We start from the raw sequence: 18187 nt of genomic DNA on the forward strand, positions 1-18187 counted from the left end.
TTTTTTTTAATCCTCATCCGAGGACATTTTTCCATTTTTTGTACAGACAGTGTGGGAGGGAGAGAGAGGAAGAGAGGGAGAGGGAAACATTGACGTGAAAGGGACACATCGAGTGGCTGCCACCCGCACAACCAACCAGGGCCGGGGACAAACTGCAACCGAGGTACATGCCCTTAGCGGGAACCGAACCCGGGTCTCTCCGGACCGCAGGCGGACGCTCTAACCGCTGAGCCAAACTGGCCAGGGCTTCACTGTCTTTCTTAATACTTAATGATGTCATTACTGATAAATCACCTAAGGCTAAATAATAACAGCTGTCAGAGGAAGAAGGCTGTTGAAAAGTAAAAGTGGCCCTGGCCGGTCTGGTTCAGTGGTTAGTGCGTCAGCCAGTGGTCGAGAGAGACTCGGGTTCGGTTCCCACTAAGGGCATGTACCTCGGTTGCAGTTTGTCCCCGGCCCCCATTGGGGTCTTGTGGGTGGCAGCCAGTTGATGAGTCTCTTTTGTATTGATGTTTCTCTCTCTCTCCCTCCTTTCCCTCTCGCTCTATCTGAAGATGAATGCAAAAATGTCCTCAGGTGAGGATAAAAAATAAATAAATAAAATTTAGAAAAAGAAAGAAAAGTGAAAGTGTTAACCTTCACCTTTTTTTTTTTTAAATGCCAGTGCCAGTTTTGTATGCTAGATTAAGGTAAAATACTTCAAAGGGTAAATCCCTGGCCAGTTGTATCAGGATAACTGTAGGTGATTGTTAAAAATGCAAACTCTATGGCACCCTTTTCCTAAATCTACAAACCAGAGGTTCTGTGCCATGGCTTGAGAACCTTCATTAACACATATTTGAAGTGGTGTTTATGCATACTGGAGTTTGAGAACCATTGGTTTAAGATTTCTGTCATTAGATATTACAGGGGGAAGAGGAATATAATTCTTAGTCTTAATTGGAAAGTACAAAGATGTAATTTTATTAAATCCTTACCCGAGGATATTTCCCCATTTTTATCTTCAGATAGAGTGGGAGGGAGGGAGGGAGGGAGAGAGAGAGAGAGAGAGAGAGAAAGAGGGAGGGAGAGAGAGAGTGATAAAGAGGGAGGGAGAGAGAGAGTGAGACATCGGTGTGAGAGAAACATATTGATTGGTTGTATCCCGTAGGAGTCTCACCAGGTCCAGGGACAAACTGAAACCGAGATAGGTGCCCTTGACCACATCTTTGAACCTGCCACTCTTTGGTCCACTGGCCAACACTCTAACCACTGAGTCAAACCGGCTTGTGCCAAAGATGTCATTTTAATTTAAGTCATTCAAGGAAAACCTTGAATATTGTCTAGAAATCCAGAAGACCCAGTATCTACTCCTCACTCTGATTTAATGTATGTGAAGTTAGATATATAATTTTTCTGGGCTTTGCTTTCTTGCATCTGAAAAAATAAGGTAGTTAGAATTTTATGAATCTGTCAAACATATAAACATTTTCTTTCCTTTAGTCCGCTTCCGGACAACAACGGGGCTTGATTCTGCAGTAGATCCTGTCCAGATGAAAAATGTCACCTTTGAGCATGTTAAAGGAGTAAGTTCAAAAGTTTACCTTGATCTCTTCAAACCTTAACTGTATGAGGTCCATATTTTATTTTAAAGGTGTGAAGAATAGAAATATATACATATATTGGTTTCTTCCCCCAGTTTCTGGCACAGAATTCCTAAAATTCATAATTTCCTTCGTGATGAGAGCACTGGGAGCATCTTTTGTTCAACTTTTTGATGTTTGACTACCTTTCCTGACACAGAGTTTCTAAAGCTCCTGGAATTTTCTTGAATGGGAGTGTCTTTTGTTCTAATGAGGTGTCTCTTGGTGGGCTTCTGGATAGCTTTAGGATGGTGGCTGAATGGCAGAAAAATCAAGCGTTTTTTAGAAGCTTGGAACTTTCAGCCCCACTTCACACTGTCTGGAGAGGAGAGAGGGGTGGACATAGAGTTAATGATTGTACTTAACGTGATGAATCCTCCATAAAAATCCTAATAGTTCGGGTTCAGGAAACTTCCAGGTAAACATGTGGTAGTGCATCCAGAGAGGGTATAGAAACTCTTGTTGATCTTTGTAACTTTACTGTCTGATGTATATCGCTAGTGAATAGATTGGAGGAATGCTGGTTCACAAACAGTTTGACAAATTATCAGTTTGATTAAATTATCAGTTTGACAAATATTTACTAGTGTCTTTTCAGTGCCAGTCCCTGTTTTAGTTACTGGCGTAGAATAACTAAAGCATGCATCTGACCTCGTGGACTTTAATCCTAATAGGAATTGGACAAGAGTATGGTATATAAAAAAATAATAGATGTTAAGTGATAAAGGATTATGATGGAAATAGAACAGGGTGTAAAGAGAATTGGGAATTCTGGGATAAAATTCACACTTTTATTATGTAAAAAATTTTTATTTTTCATTTTGCAATTTACATTCAGTATTATTTTGTGTTAGTTTCAGGTGTATTGTACAGTGGTTAGACCTTCCCCTGATATTTCCAGCACCCACCTGACACCTTACATAGTTATGACATTGTTGACTATATTTTCTATGCTGTACTGTGTGTCCCCATGATTCTTTTGTGTCTACCAATTTGTACTTAATCCCTTTACCTTTTCCCCAGTCTCCCAACTCTCCTCCCCACTGGCAAGCAGCAGTCTTTGTTCTGTACCTGTGAGCCTATTTCAATTTTGTTTGTTCGTTTATTTTGTTCTTTAGATTCCACATATAAGTGAAATCATTTGGTATTTATCTTTGTCTGATTTATTTCACTTAGTATAATACCCTCTAGGTCTGTTCATGCTGTTACAAATAGTAAGATTTTATTCTTTTTTATGGCTGAGAAATGTTCCATTATATATATGTATCAGCTTTTTTTATCCACTCATCTGTTGATGGGCACTTGGGTTGCTTCCATATCTTGGCTATTATAAATAACCCAGCAATAAACATAGGGGTGTATATATATTCCTTCAAATGAGTGTTTTGGATTTCTTCAGATATATATCCAGGAGTGGAATTGCTGAGTCATAAGGTAATTCTATTTTTAATTTTTTGAGGAAACTCGATACTATTTTCTACAGTGGATGCACCAGTCTGCATTCCCATCAACAGTGCAAGAGGGTTCCTTTCTCCACATTCTTACCATCACTTGTTGTTTGTTGATTTGTTGTTGATAGCCATTCTGAGAGATGTGAGATGATACCTCATTGTGGGTTAATTTGCATTTTTGCTGATTAGTGACATTGAGCATCTTTTTATGTATCTATTGGACACCTGTATATCCTCTTTGGAGGAGTCCTATCCCCATTATTTAACTGGATTGTTTTTCTGGTTTTGAATTGTATGAGTTTTTAATAAATTTTGGATATTAACTGATTATCACAGGGCTAATGGGGTTGTGTATGTTCTTCCATTTAGTAGGTTGTCTTTTCATTTTGCTGATGATGGTTTTCTTTGGTGTGCAAAAACTTTTTAGTTTGCTGTAGTCCCATTTGTTTATTTTTTCTTTAGTTTCCCTTTTCAGAGGAGATATATTAGAAAATTCATTGCTGTGAGAAATGTCAGATATTTTAGTGTATATGTTATTTTCTAGGAGTTTTATGGTTTCAAGTCATACCTTTAAGTCTTGTATGTGGTATATAAAGGTGATCAAGTTTCAGTTTTCTGCATGTGTCTGACCAGTTTTCCCAGCACCATTTATTGAATAGACTTATCTTTATTGTATGTTCTAGCCTCCTTTGTCAAGTATTACCTGACCTTATAGGCATGGGTTTATTTCTGGGCTCTCTGTTCTGTTCTTTTGATCTTCATGTCTATTTTTATGCCATTGCCATGCTGTTTTTTTGTTTGTTTGTTTGTTTGTTTGTTTGTTTCTTTCTTTCTTTAATATATATTTACTGATTTTTCAGAGAGAGAGAAAGGGAGAGGAAGAGAGAGATAGAAACATTGATAAGAAAAAAACATTGATTGGCTGCTTACTGCACACCCCCTACTGGATCAAGTCCACAACCTGGTTATGTGCCCTGACTAGGAATGAACCTTTGACCTCTTAGTGCATGGGATGACACTCAACCAATTCAGCCACACTGACTGGGCCATTACCATGCTGTTTTGATTACTGTAACTTTGTAGTACAGTTTGATATCAGGTTACATGATACCTCCAGATTTTTTCTTATTAAATTGCTGTGGCTATTTAGGGTCTTTTGTGGTTCTGTATACATTTTTGGAGTATTTGTTCTGGTTCTGTAAAATATGCCATTGGTATATTGATAGGAATTGTGTTCAATCTATCATTTTCTTTGGGCAGTACGGACATTTTATTGATGTTATTTCTCCTGTCCATGAACCTGGATATGCTTCCATTTATTTGTTTCTTCAGTTTCTTTTTTCTTTATTTAAAAAAAATTTTCTGTACTGATTTTTAGAGAGAGAGGAACAAAGTGGGAAAGAGAGAAAGAAACATCTATGAGAGAGAACATCGATTGGCTGCCTCCAGCATACCCCCTGACTGGGGATTTGGCCCACGACCTGGGCATGTGCCCTGACTGGGAATCAAACCAGTAACCTCTTGGTGCTTAGGTCGACGCTCAACCACTGAGCCACACCAGTGTCTTGCGGAGCTTCGTGGTCCAGTCTCCCTAATCACCTGATGTTTATGTTCCAGGAATGTCCCTTGTGTGGGTTATATGAGTCTTGATTGCTGTTGGCCCATTTGTGGGTGAGGTTGACCCTCAGGCTGGTTGATTATGAGGACTGACCCTGATCACAGTGTCCAAGCTGATGGGCGAGTGCTGATTCCATGAATCAGAATTTGTCCAGCAGGGTCCAGTGCCTGCTGAGGTCTTTCTTTGGGTGTGCCACTTTTGGAGCTATTTAGATTGTGCTCTGATGTTGTCTGAAGCCCACCACCAAGTGTGTTGGATCTGGGGCCTTTTGCGAAGGATTTGGGTGCAGGTCATTGTCTATAGCTACAAAGCAATCTGCAGAATTTATCTGCCTCTGCTGGGTCTTGGTGTGCATGAGAGGGGCAAAGCGCCCCTTCTATTAGCTCTGAGCCCAGGGGCAGGTTAGTAAATGGTCCAAGTAGGCTCAGTTTTTGGAAGAGGCTATTGCAATGCATGAGTTGCATGAGATAGGTTCTCAGTGAGTCACTAGGTAGGGGTGAGTGATGCTCCCCTGATGATAAGTACCAGTGCTGGGTCTGAGGCCACTTGGCTAAAGTTTTAAGGTATTCCAAGGTCAGCCACTGCCCACCTGGGACCCACAGACCCTTTGGGTAGAGCCAGGGTTTCAAGGAGTCATCAGGATGAGGCTGGCAGATGCATTCACCAGGCTAAAATTAACCAAGATATGGCCATGTTGAGAGGAGATCTGCACAAGAACAGAGTTATGGCTCAAACACAGAGGGAAAAATAGCCCTCTCTTCCAGCTCCACAGCTGTTTGTCTACTGATGTGATTGGCACTACCCAAACCCCTCCTTGGAGAGCTCCTCAGTAAGGTCTTCACCCTGTGCCTAGGCTGGAGACTAGAAAAGACTGGGAGCAATCCTGAATGGTCAGGGTCTCCAGTAGTCAGCATGGAAGGTCTGTTGCCTCTTACCAGGCTGATGTTATAAGGAGGGGAAGGCTTGGCCTAGGAAAGATGGCATCTGTGGGCACTGTGGGAGCGGGACCCAGCACAGGAATGCTTGCTGCTGTCACTCCACCCTCTCCCTTCAGCCATGCCACTCAATTTCTCCCTTTTTGACTCTGGTCCATCCCTCAGGAACTATTCCTGTGGTTGAGCCCAGGGTGATTGCCAGGTCTGTGCACTGACCCTTCAAGAAGGCCATCCCATTTGCCCCCAGGGTGTGTGGAATCCCTGCTGATTTTCACAGCTGCATATTGTGTGGGCTCTAGTGCTTTGGGTGAGGTAGTCTGACATGGAGCTCCTCTAGGAGAAGTAGCTGAGATAGCCCAGTGGATTCTCATCCACCACACATGGGTGCGAGGCCAGCCCCTTTTGCATTTATGTCTTTCCTACCTGTTTCGATGCAGGCTCCTCTGTAAATTTTTAGTTATAAGACTTCTGTTTAGCTAGTTGATAGATTGTTATTCAAGTTCATTGTTCCATACTTTAGCCACTACTCTAATATGGTCCTGGGAAGAGGTGAGTGTAACTTGTATCTACTCGGCTACCATCTTTAAAATTTCTAAAGGTCACAATTTTAATTGGGGCGTTCAGGGTATGACTGATTGAAATGGTGACATTTAAGTAAAGATTTGCAGATAAGTGGGGTATACCATACATGTATTTGAACAAAGAACAAATTTTGCTAGAGGCAGAAAGAATAAAAGACTGAAACATTAAGGTACCTTGTTTGTTTGTTGAGGTCACTTTTAAAAAATATATGTTTTTATTGATTTTAGAGAGAGAGGAAGAAGACTGAAAGAGAGAGAAACATTGATGTGAGAGAGATACATCAATTATTCACCTCCTGTACATACACCCCTATTGGGAATCGAACCTGCAACCTTGGTATGTGCCCTGACTGGGAATTGAACCAGTGACCTTTCAGTGCATGGGATGACATTCAACTAAGTAAGCCACCCAGCCAGGGCTAAAAAGGTCACTTTTATGTAGCATGGAGTGAACAAGGTAAATTATCAAGACTGCTGGGAGATGAGATCAGGGAGGTAAATAGGAGCAGATTGCATAGCATCTTGTAAGCCATTATAAAGACATTGGCTTTTTCTCTGAGAAAGTGGGAGTCATTGAAGCATTTTGAACAGAGGAATAATATTTGACATGAAATTTAATGGGAATTCAGTTTGGGGTGTATTATGTGAGAAAATCTAAATGAAGGTGTTGTGTAAACATGTGGAGCGACCATTTTGCCATTCATGGGAGAGATCTAAGCTAGAAGATAAAAATTATAATAAGGGTTACATTTAGATGTATAAAAGAGAAGAAGCCTAGGTACTGAATTGTAGAGTATTAAAAGGTTCAGAGGACAGAGAAGAATAACCAGGAATGATTGAGTAGCTTCCAATGAGGTAGCTGAGTGTATTATTCTAGAAGAAAATTGCTACAATGAGGGAGTGATCAACTATGTGCAATGCTGTTGGACTCATGTGAATTGATCATTCTGTTCAGCAATGGGGAGATCATTGGTGTACTTGATAAAGAACAATTGCAGTGGTGAATCGGGGGTTGAATCCTAACTGCAGTAAGTTTACAGAGATGGAAGGAAATGAAAGGGAATAGATGATTACAAATAATTTTTGAATTTTGTTGGAAAGAGTAGGGCAGACAATTCATCTATTATAAAAGAAAATGAAGTGGACATGTGTAAACTGGTAGATGAGGTATGTAGGGGGGTTGGTGTTGTGGAATTTTATTGAGAGAGAAGTCAGAATCAAAGTCATGAACTGAGAGAATGTGAAAGGAAGAAGAAGGATGACTGGTTTATGGAGGAGGTGTGAAATTGTGTAGGAATTGAGTGCCTTAGGGAAATGGAATATGATTGCTAGGCCCACTCGCAGGGTGGGATCATTAACTTATATTGAGACCTGTCAGTATGAATGTTTTCTTCTACTGATTGTTAAGCTGGGGGGAAAGCATAATAATAGTGTTTAATTATTTGTGGGATTGATAAAGATTGTCTGTAATTTAATGACAAATGAATGTGATCAAGTGGAGGGTGGGTACTTCTCTCTGAAGCATATTTGGAAGAAATTCTTCCTGCGGGACGAACTTGAAATCCATGACTTCTAAGGACTCTTCCGACTCTGGAGAGGCCGATGATGTTTTTCTGCTCCTCTTCTCTTCACACTCTGGTCTCTGTTTATATATAAGCATTATTTTTCAACCTTGACTATTGGGGAATAGGGCATCAGGAATTATGGCAGTTTTATACCAAGTAGTCCTTTCCTTTCCTTTACTATTTAAATAGCTGTGAACTCTGTTGGAATTGTGAGAAGGGCACAATTGAGGAAGAGGTTGGTACAGTGACTATTTGAAAACTAGACTTGTCAATGCAGCGGTCCCTTCTCATTCTTTCTGAGGTCTGCACTTAGAGGGCCTGTTCTGCATTGAAGTTGTGCTGAGGCCATGGTTAGCAAGGCATTCTTACTTTCTCCTTGCAATGTGTACACTGGATAGACAAAAGTAGGTTTACAGCTGTGAGTATACACAAAACACGGTTTATTCTTGTATTATCGTTTAATTATTGTATTATTTATTTGCATTATTTGTAGACCTACCTTTGCCCATCCTTGCTAATTACTCAACATACTACACTTCTTTTGGAAATGGGCCATTGCTGAGTGCAAAGCCATAGAAGACGTGCTGATTAACCAAACATTAGAGAAGGGGGATGCCACAGGTAGAGAGGGCCTCACAAGGTTTTCTGTGCTAATCTCAATAAACATTTGATACAAAATCTAAATTTTTATAAAGCAAAGTAACTCAGTAGCATTTACTGTAATAGGTGTGCCACTTGGTAATACCTGTGATCAATTTTATGAATTCTTGATAAACTTGTATAGGAATGTCATGTTCTTGCCCAGAATGTTTGATTATGTCAGGACACTTTTATGTATTATTACCATAAAAGTATTAATAGGGGCTTTTATAACTTCATTCATTGCCTTGATCCTCATAACCTTGTTTTCCTCCATGGATTTTTTTTTTTTTTTTGTGGTACATGCCCCTAGCAGGAACCGAACCCAGGACTCTCTGGTCTGCAGGCTGATGCTCAACCGCTGAGCCAAACTGGCCAGGGCTCTTCCATAGATTTTATATTCCTCACCTGGAAATTCTTTTGCCATAGAGACAGGGAAGAGAAAACATAATTTGTGTGTGTGGTGCTTAATCTCTTTCCTTTTTTCCCCCCATTGTTTAAAGTTATCTATTACCTTGACCAAAACGTATTTGGTCATATAGAACATGAATATCTTTAAATATTTTTATAAAATTATTTTAATAATGCAGTCAAATCTGTTTTAAACATAACTTTTATTTAAACTTAACATGCAGCCCTGGCCAGTTTGGCTCAGCGGATAGAGTGTCAGCCTGCGGTCCAGAGAGACCTGGGTTCGGTTCCCGCTAAGGGCGCGTACCTCAGTTGCAGTTTGTCCCCGGCCTTGGTTGGTTGTGTGGGTGGCAGCCACTCGATGTGTCCCTTTCACGTCGATGTTTCTCTCTCTCTCTCTCCCTGCCATTCTATCTGAACAAAAAATGGAAAAATGTCCTCGGGTAAGGATAAAAACCCCTAAGAATAAACTTAACATGCCACAAAAATGTATATATTATTAAATGTTCACACAGTGAACACACTTGTTATCAGCACACAACTAAAAAAAAAAAACAAAAACAGAACAGCCCGGCTGGTGTGGCTCTCATGCACTAAGAGGTCCCCAGTTTGATTCCCAGTCAGGTACATGCCATGGTTTCAGGCTCGACCCCCAGTTGGGAGGTATGCAGGAGGCAGCTGATCAGTGTTTCTTTCTCTCCGTCCCTCTCCCTTTCTCTCTAAAATAAATCAGTAAAAACATATCTTAAAAAACCAAAAGCACAAATAAACTAGAACATTACCAGACCCTCTCTAGTGCCTCTTTCTTGTTCCATTTCTGCCCACCGTAAGAATAATTATTGTCCTGTGTCATAGATTAGCTTGTGCTGCTTTTTGAATTTTATATGAATATGATACATGATACATCTTTCACCTAACATGATGTTTGTGAGATCCGTCTATGTTTTCTGGAGTTTTAGTTCATTCATCCTCATTGCGTAGTATTCTTTTCTATGAATGCCAAACCACTGTATATTTATTTCACATTAGGTAGACATTTGGGTTGTTTCTAGGTTGGGCTGAAGTAGTGCTGCTGTGAATATTCTTGTATATGTCTCTTGGTGAACATGTATATGCATTTCTCATGGGCCTAGAAGTGGATAAATCTTTGCTTTTTACCATTAGCCTTATGAATGTTGTGGTAAAGTTTTAATAATTTAAACAAAATAATTGTAAAGACCATATCAAATCTAACAGAAAATATGCTTACTCTTTTTTTTTTTTTTGGTTAATCCTCAGCCCAGGATATTTTTTCATTGTTTTTATGGTTTGTTTATTTGTTTGTTTTTTAGATATATATAGAGAAACATCACTGTGAGAGAGACGCATTGATTGGTTGCCTCATGTGTGACCCCAACTGGGGCCAGGGATTGAACCTGCAACCGAGGTACATGCCCATGACCAGGCATCGAACCTGAGACCCTTTGGTTTATGGGCCGCTGCTCTAAACCACTGAGCCAAACTGGCCAAGTCCTGCTTACTCTAACAGTTGTTTATTTCCTGGAAATACTCCTGAGAAAATTTTTCTAGAAATTAAAGGTAGTCATGAATGTAATTTAAAATTTTCAGAATCCCCTTTTGTGCAAGATATGTTTCATGTTTTAGTGCACTCTTCCCAACTATTTTTTTTTAAACCATACACAAAGTACCTGAGCTCTTTTTTTCTCACTGTGAGCTACTAAATGATCTAACATGAGATTTGAATTTGGCTGCTAATGAGATGAATTGGATTAGGAAATGTATTATTTGATCAGTATAATTTAAATAGATATAAAGAAGTACACACAAACACACATGTTTGTAATTTTAATTGGTAATCAACATTTTTTGTTTGTTTTGTTAATCCTCACTTGAGGATATTTTGTCCATTGATTTTTAGAGAGTGGAAAGGGAGGGGGAGAGAGACAGAAACATGTGAGAGAGACACATCAATTGGTTGCCTGCTGCATGCACCCGAGGGTCAGGAATCAAACCTACAACCCAGGTTCCTGCCCTTGACTGGGAATTGAACCCATGACTCTTTGGTGCCTGAGCTTATGCTCCAAACACTGTGCTACATCAGCCAGTGAATAGCCAAAATTTTTAAATTGTAAGATTTTACCCATCAAAGGATTTTAGGTTTTTTTCCTTGGGAAATTTAAGTCTGGAGTTATAGGTCTATATTTCTTGATAGAGCCAAGTCAAGATTTTGGCCCAGTTAATGCACTGTTGTTTTTTAGGTTAGCATATTGCCACAACTATTGTTTTGTTTTTTTGTTTGTTTTTGTTATTCCTCATCTGAGGATATTTTTTCCATTGATTTTTAGAGAGAGTGGAAGGGAAGGGATGTATCAGGAGAGGGGGAGGGAGAGGGAGAGACAGAGAAAGAGAAAAACATCCATGTGAGAGAGAGACATCATTTGGTTGCCTCCCACCAGTGCCCCAACCAGGGCCAGGGATCTGACCTGCAACCCAGGTATGTGCCCTTGACTGGGAATCATACCTGTGACTTTTCATTGTGCAGTCTGACGCTCTAACCACTGAGCACACTGGCCAAGGCACCACTATTGTTTAATATCTTGGCATCCTGCACTAGGTATTTGTATTTTTGACTTTTCTAGTGTGCTATCTAGGAAAATTTCTCACCATTTCTTATAGGCAACTTTTGTAATCTTACATGAGAGTTTTTAAAACTGAGCTGTTGTTCTACTTACTATCTTCGTTGGCCAGATTGAGCTTCATTCTTGCCAGGGATGACAGTTCTGAAAAGTTTAATATTTGGGGGATTAAATATTCTAAACTTCTTTTTGCCACAACCCTTTATAAAACAATACCAGTACACCATAGCTTAATTTTAGTCACTGCCCTTTGGCATTTATGAGAAACTGAATTATTTATAATGTCATAGAAATTCCTTATAATGAAAACAGCCTCATAATCAGAAATTAATGCTTTAAGTTAAACACAAACCCCTTATCATTAATATACTATAGTAATATACTATTAACATCATTAATACAGTATATAGTAAGTCCACATAATTTGCTCTTGAAGCTTATAACCAGGTCAAAAAAAAGTTATGGATTTCAAACTAGCTAGATCAGAGACCACTTACACATTTGAATAGAATTTTGAATAAATAGTTTTGTTAACTAGAGGAAGCAGTAGTTTTAAAAAATGTGAGCAGTTAGCCCAGCCTGTGTGGCTCAGTGGACTGAGCGTCATCCCATGGACTGAGGGCTCCATTTGACTCCCAGTCAGGGCACATGCCAAGGTTGAGGGCTTGATCCCTAGTAGGGGCCATGCAGGAGGCGGCCAATTGTTTTTCTCTCACATCGATGTTCCTCTCTCTCTCCCTTCCTCTCTCTCTAAAAAGTCAATGAAAACATATTTTTTAAAAAATGTAAGCAGTTAAAAATTTCTTTTGTGGGGATATATTAGGAGACTTAGCATAATTGGCAATAAGGGCCGGGAGAAAACTTTTTGTACATTTATAAAGGGGTATTTTTGTATACCCCTTTTACTGAAACCAGAGAACAAGTTAATTTCCAATTAAATGTATAATTTCCAAAGAGCATGCCTTGATAATCAAATTATTATTTTAAATTGTTTGGTAAATTGTGTCACTGTAGGTGGAGGAAGCTAAACAAGAGTTACAGGAAGTTGTGGAATTCTTGAAAAATCCACAAAAATTTACTGTGCTTGGAGGCAAACTTCCAAAAGGTAAAGTATCTTTCCTTTACCAGATTTGACATAAAAAATACTGTAATATATTACTAACTTAATTTTATCAGATTTAACTGATTAAAGTTTAGTTTTTAATTGCTATTATAAATTACTTCTCATTCTGAACATACCTTTCTGTAACCTTTTTTTTTTTTTAATAATTTAAAATTTTGTTATCATTCAAACTTAAGTGGATTTGCAGGAATAGGATAAAGAACTCTCTACTCAACCCGAACTCAACAATTTTAAAATATTTTGTCCTGTTTGCTCATTCACTTTCTTTACATACATGCATTTTTTTAAACAGTTGAGAGAAGTTCTAAATATTATGTCATGTATGCTTCTTTACTCCTAAAAATCTTATTGTATATTTCCTACGAATAAGGATAGTTTTATTTACATAACTCCAGTAAAGTTTTTCAAATCAGGAAATGTAATGATGATCCAAAACTTATCAATTGACAATCGTATTCTAATTTCAGCAGTTGTCCCAGTAACACCCTTTGTAGTTAGGTTCCTTCATTCCACTCCAACCCCTGGTTCAGGACCCAATCCAGGTTCACACATATCATTTAAATTTTTTTTTTTTTTTTAATCCTCACCCGAGGATATTTTTCCATTTTTTGTACAGATAGAGTGGGAGGGAGAGAGAGGAAGGGAGAGAGAGAGAGAAACATCGACGTGAAGGGACACATCGAGTGGCTGCCACCCGCACGACCAACCAGGGCCGGGGACAAACTGCAACCGAAGTACGTGCCCTTAGCGGGAACCGAACCCGGGTCTCTCCGGACCGCAGGCCGACGCTCTAACCGCTGAGCCAAACTGGCCAGGGCTAAATTTTTTTTAATCTGAAAAAATTTCTGTTTCTCAGCCTTATTTTTTTCTTATGGTGATTTGGGTGGATTTTTTTATGATCTTAAAAATTGTGTAGAGTATACACAAATTTTTAGAATGTTCTTCAGTTTGATTTTGTTTGAAGTTTTCTCACAGTTACTCAATATGATGTTTAGTTACTGTGGAATATTGTGATTTATAATACAAAACATATTTAGTTTTATTCCCTGTTACTAACACAGAGCTCCTAAAACTCTTGGAATTTTATAGTGAAGAGAGCAATGAAAGGTGTGTTTTGTTGTGTTATTGAGGTAACTTGGAACACACTGAGGATCGGGGCAGGTTGTCAGGAGAACCTACCCTGTGCTTAGAAGAGTGGAGCATTTAGTACCCTCCAATTACTGATTTCTCCATCCCTGGGGAGTGAGAGGTTCTAGAGGTTGAATCAATGCCCGGTGTCCAATGATTTATCAATCCTGTCTATGTATTGAGGTCTCCATAAAAACCTAAAAGGATGGGGTTTTCCTGCCCTGTCATATGACTGTTCCAGTTATATATACATTATTATAAATCAGTAATCTCAGTAAATGTTTCTCTGAGTTCTGTGAACTGCTCTAGCAAATTAATCGTACCCAAGAAGGAAGATATTGGAACCTCTGACTAGCTTGTTGGTCAGAAGCATAGGAAACAATCTGGTGTCGCCACTGGGATCTCAAGGGGAGAGTGGGGCGGTATTATGGGACTGAGTTCTTAACCTGTGGGATCTAATGCTATCTCTAGGTAGGTAGTGTCAGAATTGAGTTGAATTGTAGGATATCCTGCTGATGTTAGAATTGCTTGTTGATGTGAGGGAAAAACCCACATATTGGATCTGAGTGCAGAATTGTAATGACTTTATGGTGTCCTTCTAGAAGGGTTGTGCTATACTTGATCCATTTATATTGAACTTTTAAATAATTTCTATTACTATTTAAATTAGCATAGTATCTTAAGGCTTTGTCTACATGCTTAATTATTTACTTAGAACAAATTCTAGATTTATTCATTTGTTATTTATAGATTATTGTAGATTCCAATGCTAGAAATGGAATTGGTGAGTTAAAGGGGTACTCATATAAGGCTTGTATTTTCTTTTTTTCTTTATTGATTTTAGAGAGAGGGGAAGGAAGAGGGAGAGAGAGAGAGAAACATTGATGAGAGAACATCGATTGGCTGCCTTCCACATGCCCCACACTGGGGATTTGTCCCGCCACCTGGGCATCTGACCCAACCGGAAATTGAACCGGGCACCTCTTGGTGCATGGGTTGGCGCTCTACCACTGAGCCACACTGGCCGGGCTAAGGCTTGTTTTTATACTCTAGTATCTACTGAGAATGTTCAGTAGTACATAAAAATAATATGCATGAGTTTTTGCTAGAGTTCATTTATTAATCATTACTGTAACATCATAGGCAGCATGTTTAAAACCATAAAAACAATTATGTTTCTTTCTGATCACATGGAATATTTTATAAATTTGTGGGAAAATCCTCAGGTATCAAGATGTAATCTACAGCAATTGACATGGTGATGATTTAAACCAGTTAGGAACCACAATAATATGAAACTACAAGGATAGTCTTAAGGGTATTTTTGAGCTTTCCTTAAAGATTATTTTTTAGTGTTAAATTACAGTTTTGTTACCTTTTTAAATATAGTCTGAAAAATTAAAAGGTTATGTAAACCAGGAAACTGTATTATTCTAATGTGTTATGAAAATTTTCAAACATACAGAGAAGTTAGAAAGAAAGCTGTAGATATTAACTACTTTACATCTAAATATTTTGTTACGCATCACCTAAAAGTAAGGACATTATCCTACATAAAAGGGAAAAAATAATGTATCCTACCAAACAAAACCACACACTATTTTCTTAATAATCGTGTACTCTCCAATATTTTTCAAATTTTTACCCAGATGTTCCTAGAATTTTTAAAATGTGTTTTTTATGGAAGTGCATCAGTTCCAAGTTCTTGCATTACATTTGTTGTTTAGTCTCTTAAACTGTTTTTATGTGAATTTTATCTTATTTGCTTAGTGATAAGTTTATATTACTTTTCCTCAGAATTCTGTCCTGTCTATTGCTGATATGTAAACAGTATTTGGATAATACAGGAAAATGAGTTATGGAGAAGATCATGAAGCAAATCATTAGTAGAGACAAATGCATTTTGCTGTTTCAAAATATTGGTCATTGATGTGTTACATAACCTCAGAGTTATATAAATTAATAATTAATTTTTTAGATTTATATCAGAATTTGTGTTTTTTTATTTTTTTTTATAGGAATTCTTTTAGTTGGACCACCAGGAACAGGAAAGACACTTCTTGCTCGGGCTGTGGCTGGAGAAGCTGATGTTCCTTTTTATTATGCTTCTGGATCAGAATTTGATGAGATGTTTGTGGGTGTGGGAGCCAGCCGCATAAGAAATCTTTTTAGTATGTTTTAATGTATCTTTCATACAATACTAACTTTTTTTATTTTATTTTAGGGGAGGAGGTTTTTTCACCCCTTTCTTTTTGCTACTTAATTAAGATGGATATTTAGCTGAAATAGCTATTGTGGGGTTCTGATTCCAGAGAGCTTCATGTGTTAGCTAAAATAGACTTGTACTTTTCTCCAACTATAGTCAGAATAGCTAGTGGAAGTGTTAGATGTAGTTGGGGCTGCAGAAAAGCTGGATTTTTTTGTTTTTGTTTTTTTTATTCAATTCATCATTTCTGTAGTATGTAATTAACTTCAAACCCGATTGATGGTTTGTAAAGCTAGGAAGAATGAGTGAATACTCAGTTATTTTTATTATATATCATTCTTTATGGTATAATTTCTTTTTCTTCTGAGGCTATTGTCCTTTAATCAGTAAAAAAAAAAAAAGAAAACAACAAAACTCCTTTTTGTGTATTTTTTTTCCCTAATGAATATCTTTTGTTGGCTTTTGACAGTCATACAGGTTTTTAATATTTATATGATTTTTGTTAAAAAAGTTTTAATTTCATTAAGTTTATTTGAATCTTTTCTGTTTTCCTAGGGGAAGCAAAAGCAAATGCTCCTTGTGTTATATTTATTGATGAATTAGATTCTGTTGGTGGAAAGCGAATTGAATCTCCAATGCATCCATATTCAAGGCAGACTATAAATCAACTTCTTGCTGAAATGGATGGGTAATTGAATCTTCTTGTCTTTGGAATATGGTGATATAATTGGTAACATACAAGAGAGAAGAAAAATCTTAAGTTTATAGGCAACAGAGTAGTCCTTCGTACAAGAAGTCAAGTCAGGATGGTACTGTTTCTAATCCTAATGTGGTAATTAATGTATCAACTCCTTTTAATTGGTGATAAGTGCATCTTTTTTTATTTATTGTATTATGACAGGAAAGCAGTGATTGCTGCTGAGACTAGTAGTCTTTTTGGCGATATAAACGGGGGGGTATGCTGGTCCCTACACAATTTGTGACAAGATTTGAGTCTGCTGATAGATTAAAAGCTTGCATCAGTTTTCATAATATAAAAAGCAAGAGATAAGGTTGCTTTGAAAAAAAGCAAAAGTATTTCTATAAAAGACATAAGACATCTGGAACCAATTAGGAAGTCTAGGACTAAATAATTTGAATTAGTAAACTTGAAAGTAATTTTTCAAAAATTAGTCAGGTGCTCCACCTTTTTGTGTCAGGTGTTCTCTTCCTCAGTAGAACAAATATTGTGCAGAGTATAGTCACAGATGATTTGATGGTTTATTATTAGCAGTTGAAGTACACTGGCCTAACAGTTGTTCCTTTTAAAAAGTAGAGATATCATTTGGGACATAAAATCAATCCTTTTTCTTTGTTATTATTAATATTAATGATAAATAGTATGGTGTCAAACATTTCTATATGTGTGCTCTTACAATTTTTAGTGAAAAGGTACTTTTTTTTTTTTTTAGTTTTAAACCCAATGAAGGAGTTATCATCATAGGAGCCACAAACTTCCCAGAGGCATTAGATAAGTAAGTATTAAAAACAACTTTTGTGAAGTACTGATACATGCTGGAATATGGATGAACTTCATTTATTTTTAATTTTTTAAATCCTCACCCAAGGATGTTTTTCTATTCATCTTCAGATAGAGTAGGAGGGAGAAAGGGAGAAAGGAAGAGAGTGTGAGAGAGAAACATTGACGTGAGAGAGACACATCGACTGGTTGCCTCCCACGCGACCCAGACCAGGGCTGGGGACCGAACTGCAACTGAGATACGTGCCTTTGACTGGAATTGAACTCGTGACTCTTTGGTCTGCGGGCCAGTGCTCGAACTGCTGAGTCAAACTGACCAGGGCGCATGGATGAACTTTAAAAACATGATGCTGAGAGAAGGAAGCCAATCACAAAACATCAGATATTATATATAGTTCTATTTATATGAAATGTCCAGTATAAGTAAATCCGTGGTAACAGAAAGTAGATAGATTATTGGTTGCTAGAAGCTGGGGAGAATAGGGAGTGACTACCAGGTGGATATGTGTTTTTTTTTTGTTTTTTTTTTTGAGGGGGGATGAAAATATTCTAAAATTAGGTTTTGGTGATGGTTGCAGAATTCTATGTTAAAAATGTGTGGATTATCCACTTTATTTTTCAAATTCAAGAGACACTTTATTTAGAAAGTTACAGAGGTAGAAAAGGTGAGGCAACTGGACTCCATAGGTACAGGAAACAAGTTACATAGGCAGAAGAAGGGCACTTGGAGCTTAGGAAAAAGAAAGGCCGAGA

General features: G+C 38.0%; 1 protein-coding gene across 2 annotated transcripts in view; it reads left to right on the forward strand.

Moving 5' to 3' along the window:
* Positions 1-18187, forward strand: part of YME1L1 (YME1 like 1 ATPase) — a 61840-nt gene that overhangs the window by 34846 nt on the left and 8807 nt on the right. For both annotated transcript variants that reach the window (XM_036261294.1, XM_036261303.1), the window contains exons 8-12: positions 1483-1565; positions 12473-12563; positions 15728-15880; positions 16471-16603; positions 17367-17429. In XM_036261294.1, coding sequence (XP_036117187.1) covers positions 1483-1565; positions 12473-12563; positions 15728-15880; positions 16471-16603; positions 17367-17429 — 523 coding nt within the window. The remainder of the gene's footprint in view (positions 1-1482; positions 1566-12472; positions 12564-15727; positions 15881-16470; positions 16604-17366; positions 17430-18187) is intronic.

The sequence above is a fragment of the Molossus molossus genome, unplaced genomic scaffold (assembly GCF_014108415.1).
Source record: "Molossus molossus isolate mMolMol1 unplaced genomic scaffold, mMolMol1.p scaffold_m16_p_1, whole genome shotgun sequence".
NCBI lineage: Eukaryota > Metazoa > Chordata > Mammalia > Chiroptera > Molossidae > Molossus > Molossus molossus.